We start from the raw sequence: 7,334 nt of genomic DNA on the forward strand, positions 1-7,334 counted from the left end.
CTCCTTTCCTCTCCTCTCCTTTCACCTCTTCTCTTCTCTCCTGTTCTGTTCTTTTCTCTCCTCTCCTCTCCTCTCCTCTCCTCTCCTCTTCTCTTCTCTTCTCTTCTTTCACCTCTTCTCTTCTGTTCTGTTCTTTCCTCTCCTCTCCTCTCTCATCACATGCAAGTAATCCATATTTGCTCAGAGTTACAGCACATCATTCTATTTCAGTGTATACTTTCTATATCACCAACACCTTCATTCAGTGCAGCATTTCTCTATACTAACTTATGTAACCAACACCTTCATTCAGTCCATTTCTATACTGTTTTTATCACCAACACCTTCATTCAGTCCATTTCTCACCAATAACTTGTATAATGCTTTCTATTTTTACCTTTTGACTCGCATTACATCCAACTATTTCAGTGTATACTCTATCACCAACACCTTTAGTCAGTGCAGCATTTCTCTGTACTCTCTACTTACCCATTACCTTCATTCAGCACAATATTTATCATTTCTTACTCCAGCAACTTTACTTCTCATCAATAATGCTTTCTGTTTTACCCTTGACTCGCATCACATCCTGCTATTTCAGTGTATACTCAACAAACAACACTTTCATTCATCACAGTATTTCTATTTTCTTACTCCAGCAACTTTACTTCCATAACGTGTGTAATGCTTTCTATTTTTACCTTTGACTCGATCTTTTGTTCACTCATGCATTTTCTTTGCTTCTCCTTTGATGTATCCAAGAGAGAGAGAGAGAGAGAGGGAGGGGAGGGCAGGGGAGGGGAGAGGAGAAAGCGCCCGCAAACTCTACCTCGTTATCCCTGCTTTCCTCAGACTGTCAGACCCACAATAACAATAACTAATGCAGAACGTAAACAGTTTCAGGAAATACGCCAGGCTTTTGTGTTTTTATGATTGACAAAAAAAAAAAAAAAAAAAAAAGAGAGAGAGAGAGAGAGAGAGAGAGAGAGAGAGAGAGAGATGGGTAGTGGTAGCAGAGGTGACAATAAGAAAAATACACGGAATAAATGGAAATAAAAGACTTGAAATAAAGACAAGTAGTAAAATTGAGTTAGGAGTGAAGGAGAAGGAGAAGGAGAAGGGAAAGATTGAATAGGTGAATAAGATGAGAGAAGAAGAATGAAAGGAATAAAGAAGGGGATAATAAGAACAAAGAGGAGGACATGTAGTGAAAGTAAGGAATAGGAAGAGCGGGAGAAGAATAAAGATAGTAATGAGAAAGAAAGACGAAGAGAATAAGATGACAAAAACATAGAATAAATAGACAAAAAGACAAATTAGGACAAGAACATGGAGTAAGAGTGAAAATATAGACTTAAAGAAAATATAAAAGAAAGAGGAATAAGATTAAACAAAGAAGAGAGAGAGAGAGAGAGAGAGAGAGAGAGAGAGAGAGAGAGAGAGAGAGAGAGAGAGAGAGAGAGAGGTGAATAGCATAACGATACACAATGTAAAGAAAAGATAAAAAAGAAAAGGCAGATAATAAGGAATGGAACGTGTAGTGAGGAAGAAGAAGAAGAAGAAGAAGAAGAAGAAGAAGAGAGGAGGAGGAGGAGGAGGAGGAGGAGGAGGAGGAGGAGGAGGAGGAGGAGGAGCACCCAATTAGAGGCACAGGGAGGAGGAGAGAGGAAGGAGAAGCTATACACACTCCACTTCCTTCTACCTAGAGACTCTAATCTGTCACCATGGCAACCAACCACAGCCACACAAACACATAGACCACACACACACACACACACACACACACACACACACACACACACACACACATGTTTACCTAAGGGATGTCAAATGGATGTGTTTATGATGTATGTTTAGAGAAATTAGAAGGCTGTACAAATTTGTGTGAGAAAGGAAGCTGATTTATAAGAAGTAGTTTATATACGTACTAGTAAAGTGCTTCTCTCTCTCTCTCTCTCTCTCTCTCTCTCTCTCTCTCTCTCTCTCTCTCTCTCTCTCTCTCTCGTATATATATATATATATATATATATATATATATATATATATATATATATATATATATATATATATATATATATATATATATATGCCTACTCGGAAAGTGCTCTCTCTCTCTCTCTCTCTCTCTCTCTCTCTCTCTCTCTCTCTCTCTCTCTCTCTCTCTCTCTCTTGATTCCTTTGAGTAATTAGAATAGTCTCCTCACACACAGGTCAGAGTTTGTTAGCACTGGATTTCTTGGCTTTGCTCTACTCACTCTTGTGCTTCACCGGTGCTCTCAGTCACGCGCCGCCTGTTTGTCTGTCTGTCTCTTCATTCATTACCGCTCCATTGTTATCCTCTCCGGTTAACGAATTACTGTATTATCGCCTTATCTGATTTTTTTGTCTCATATTCTACGCTCTGACTTATTCTCTCCGGTTAAGGAATTACTGTCACATTTATTTATTGGTTATTTTATTTGTTTATTTTTCTATTTGTTTTGTTTCATTTTATTTTTATTTATTATTTATTTTTTTGTCTCACCACAGTCTTACTTTTCAACCACTTCTCCGTCATAACTTCCTCGTAAAACTGTCCACACTGTCGCTTATTTTATTCCCAGGCAACTGTTATTTTTCGACACGTAAGGGTAGATGTGTGTTGTCTTATGTCATTTTTGTCTCAAGTAAAACATCCATCTTTTTTTATTACTTATTTATTTGAGTATTGCCCTCACTTATTTTCCAGTTAATGTACAAAACCGTCTGTTTGTGTCTCTGCTGTAGTAGTGACTAAGGTTGACTCAGCATTGTTACTTGGTTTCAAATAGCTACACGACCATCCCCTCTGTTAGTTTTTGAGTTTGTGCGCTCGATGGTTACATTATTTAGTATGTCATTTTCTTCTTTCATCAACTGTAGAAGTAGGAGTTTGTTTATTCAGTTACTGTGTACTATATTTTCCCTCTTTTTTTTTTACTATGTGAGGTACAGACGAGGTGGTTCCAAGGAAGGAAAATATTGATGTTTCTGTAATCTTTTTCGTCCTCTGTTTGATAGGGCGGAATCTGAGAGTTCTTACCTGAGAGTTGCCTCCTAAGTCGAGTAAAGAAGTAGTAAAGACGCCCTGCTGAGAAATAACTTTCATCATCACAACTTGCACGATAAGCTCAGTAATTGCCGCATCTGCTGACGGTTCTCCTACTTCTTTCTTCTTTGCTAGGATGGAACTATTCTGTGAACCTGAAGACCTTTTTGTGTGAGGCTTAACTGTTCTGCTAACTTGGGTGCAGTAATAAAGTGTTACTGGTCTTCTGATGACCTACAATGTGCATTATTATAGTCATTGTCATTATTATTAACCCATTGCTTTACTTTACTCACTCACTCACGTAAAGGAAAGTTAAGAGTGCAGCCTGCCATAACACCATTAATAACATGACAGTCAGCCTTTCATATTTGTAGCAGATCACCTCTCATGTCCATCGGCCCACTAACAACCCAGCTGTCTTGTCACTACACTCCACTGCCACACAACCACCTAACAACCACTAACTCCTCCACCTGCACCACTCCCCACTAACTAAACTAATCTTGTATTATCGTACTAACCCACTAACCGAGCCTCCCCTGTGCAGCGACGGGATTGGCCGCACGGGGACCTACTGCCTCATTGACATGGTCCTGAACCGCATGGCCAAGGGTGCCAAGGAGATCGACATCGCCGCCACGCTGGAACACATCCGGGACCAGCGCCCGCACATGGTTCGCACCAAGGCACAGTTTGAGTTTGTACTGATGGCCGTGGCAGAAGAGGTTCACGCCATTCTGAAGGCACTCCCCCAGTAGACCCACGGCCCCCCCCAGCAGCAGCAGCAGCAGCAACCCTGCCCCACTCCGCCCCCTCCCCCACACAACCATCACATTTACTAGAGGGAAGCACTGACGGGATTCGAGTCGTCCCACCAAGACCTGAGAGAAGGGCGGCCGCGGCTCCGAGGGTTGGCTGGCACTGTGCCGAGGGAGGGACGCACTGCCCACCAAGACGCCGCACCATCACTGGATATCCAAGTTTGACCGCCGCCTCCACCAACTCCCCAGCTCCTCACCTCCCCACCTCCTTCCCGGCCCTCATCCATCACTCCTCCTGCCTCACACACACACACACACACACACACACACACACACACACCTTAGTGCGGTCCATAAGTACACATTTGCACATTGAATTCCCATCACACCCTGCCCCTCCCTCCCCTCCCCTTTCACTTCCAGCACCTCCCCCTCCCCCCCCAGACCGCCGCACCCATTGGCCCCTTTGGACACAGCAAGGCACCGACCGACGCCCATGAAGCAGTTAGACGATAACGATGGATATATATTTTCTTTTAAATGTCTCCAGATAAGGTATATAGGAATATATATATATATATAAATGAATATAATATAAATAAATATATATATACAATAAACAAAAGTACCAGCGTGTATAAGTGGTAATGACACTGTGTACCGGAGCATCTGTCCACCAAGTCACACTCGGTTCCACAACCTTCCCGCGCCCGCCCCTCACTTGTCCAAAGCCCCACAGCCTGACAGGGCTCGCCTCGCCTCGGCCTCACCGCTGCTGCTGCCGGCCGGCGCTGCCAAGCTTGTGTAACTGAGTCAGGTCGTGTTGTCTAAACCTCAACTCTCCGCTTTATTTTCTTTACAAAAGTTCTCCAAAAGTTATATAAAAAGATGAAAATAGAAAACTCCAACAAAAAAATGTTACGTCTAAGAGAAAGCGAGTCAGCCCTTCGTTGGGTGGGAGAGGGCGTCCCCGAGTCTCCTGGCTGGCCGCTGCCGCCTCCTCCTCCTCTCAACAGGAGCCTTCTTGGACCCAGCCTCCCAAGAAGGCTTCTACCGGCCAGTCACGTTCCTCGGCTGATGACTCTCACGGCCAATGAGCGTAGATGTTGCTTCCCCTGTGTGTCCCCGTAGAGCAGTGGTAGTGCCGTAGGCTGTAAAGGTGTCTCGGTGTTCTGTAGGCTACTGGCGCCCCCTCCGGCCCCCTCCCGGCCCCCCCCTCCAACCCCGTGGCCACCACAGGCCTGAGGGACCCAGCATGGCGTTCCTGTGGGCGGAGACACCACCGCGGGGCCCGGCCAGCGGCGGCGGCGGCGGGCGAGGGTGCCGCTCCGCCCGCCCCGCTGCCAGGGTAGTCTTGGTCGTTGTGTGACGCTGTTGCTGCTAGTTTATGGCACCTCAGTTACCAGCAGCTTTGTGGCATTAGTAACATTACATTGCTTTGTACAACTTCCTCATTATCTTTGTTTTTCATTATTACCATTACTATTATTATCATTATTGTTATTATTTATTATTATTGTTATTATCATTGGTTGAGCACTAGATACGTGCGTGTGAGTATTACTGTCATCTGATTTGCCATGACATTTCATTATTTTGGTCAGTATTACAAATATCGCCAACTCTGTATCTTGTTCATATGATTATCAACTCATCCATCTGAATTGTGACAACAACTATCCACGTTACAATAGTTAGTGAGATATGTTTGGACTAGAGCTGTCTTCACTGTGCGGGCCACCACCACCACAACTACACCCAACGCCACTACCACCACCACCACTACCACTACCACTACCACCACCACCACCACCAGAACACCACAATACACCTCTACACAGACACAACCACCTGATTCCCTTGGCCGCCTCCACCAGGTGTGTGCGTGTGCTTGTGTGCGTGAGTATGTGTGCGTGTGTGGCCCACTGACATAAAGTAAAAGAAAGGATATATAAATATATATACATAACTATAATATTGAGTTTGGCTATGTTGTGATCTTTCTCCTTCTCGTCTGATGCTGTTTATTTTACCTTCTCAATCTTACTGTTTATTCATCTCTGTTCTCCATCTCCTCCTCTTCCTCCTCCACCTCGTCCTCCTCCTCGTCCTCCTCCTCTTCCTCCTCCTCCCCACCCTTCCCCATGCCTCCAAAGCCAATAAAGTGATTTGGTGGAAGACTTAACTTTTATTCCTCACCCAAACTCAAGGAAGAAAAAAGAACACACGTTATCTCTTATTTGTTCATAAGTATTTTGATTTTCTGACAGATGTTCTCTCGTGGAGTTATTTATTTTTTTTTTTTTCCAATTTTGCTCAGCCTCATGACACTTTAATTTTCCTTAGTATATTTCGATTGTCTTTTATTTGTTTTGTCTTGTTTGATCCTGTTCTGTTCTTAATTTCTTTATGATCTTTCCCCACCAGTCCTTAGACAGTCGAGGCTCAGCTTGCGTCGTGCAGTCCTGGCGGTGTGTGTGCAGAGGTGGACACTTCCGTAACCACTTCTGCAAACAAGTTCAGCCTGGTGAAAGTGTGATTTCATTTGCAACTTTGGATTTGTAACATTTATAAAAAAAAATTGCAGTCCTGATTCGAAATATCTCTGTAAATGCAGACCTGCCTTCCAACTTGTCTTTTTTTTCTTCTTAGAGTCAAAATTGTATAGTGTATTGCGTCAGTCATGCATGTTGCAGGTCTTCAGCATAAAACATGATTTATTATTTCTTTACTTTCTTTTCCAGATGAGAAAGAGACAAGACAGGAAAGATCTGCTGATTCGAAAGTAGGAATATGTCAGCAACTTAAATTCTCGCCTTTCCCAATGTCAGCACTCAGCAGGACTTGTACTGCCATCACTCGTGTGGTTCTTGCTGCAGTTTTATAAAGTATGGTCTGCTTAGTTTCCTATGAAAAGTTTTAGTATTGCAACACAACTGGATTGGTGAAAACGCTGCTCCCAAACCAGTATGACACTGCTTTCATTTACCAAGTCCCAAACAAGACAAAAATATTATATCCCGTGGTCCAAAGAAAAGAAAGAAAAAAAAAAAGACTAAGTACTAATTCGGTGTCTCGGGAAACGTAATATATCTATACATTAATTATATATTAATATTATATATTTTTCAAGATTCATCATGAGAATATAGAGTCTATCTCATTAAATCACCCGAATTAGTTAAACCCAATAACCCCAGACTGGAAAAAAAGAAATGCTACGTAGTCAGCTGTCGTAAAGCTTTCAGTCTCGACTCTTCCACAGACGCCGAGTCCTTCCCATATCCTTTGCTCATTAGCCGTCGTTCCCAGACTGAGAATACCACAATCCCGGTGATTCTTTCTTACTTAACTCATTTCTGTACATGCATGCATATAATATACTTTCACACTTATTTAGTTTGCAAATGCTTAATGTATCACTGGACTTGAAGTAGATGAGTGTTTCACAGGGAGAACCAGCGGTATCATTCGCCCGCTTCGAGACGAGAAAATGAACCCCCAGCAGGCCAGCCGGCTTCCAT

General features: G+C 43.1%; 1 protein-coding gene across 4 annotated transcripts in view; it reads left to right on the top strand.

Annotated features, from left to right (window-relative positions):
• LOC123508988 (receptor-type tyrosine-protein phosphatase N2-like) overlaps positions 1–5,988 on the top strand; it is a 32,619-nt gene extending 26,631 nt beyond the window's left edge. For all 4 annotated transcript variants that reach the window (XM_045263095.1, XM_045263096.1, XM_045263097.1 and 1 more), the window contains exon 9: positions 3,597–5,988. In XM_045263095.1, coding sequence (XP_045119030.1) covers positions 3,597–3,807 — 211 coding nt within the window. In that variant the 3' untranslated portion in view covers positions 3,808–5,988. The remainder of the gene's footprint in view (positions 1–3,596) is intronic.
• Positions 5,989–7,334: the final 1,346 nt, after the last annotated feature.

The sequence above is a fragment of the Portunus trituberculatus genome, chromosome 25 (assembly GCF_017591435.1).
Source record: "Portunus trituberculatus isolate SZX2019 chromosome 25, ASM1759143v1, whole genome shotgun sequence".
In the NCBI taxonomy this organism is placed as follows: domain Eukaryota; kingdom Metazoa; phylum Arthropoda; class Malacostraca; order Decapoda; family Portunidae; genus Portunus; species Portunus trituberculatus.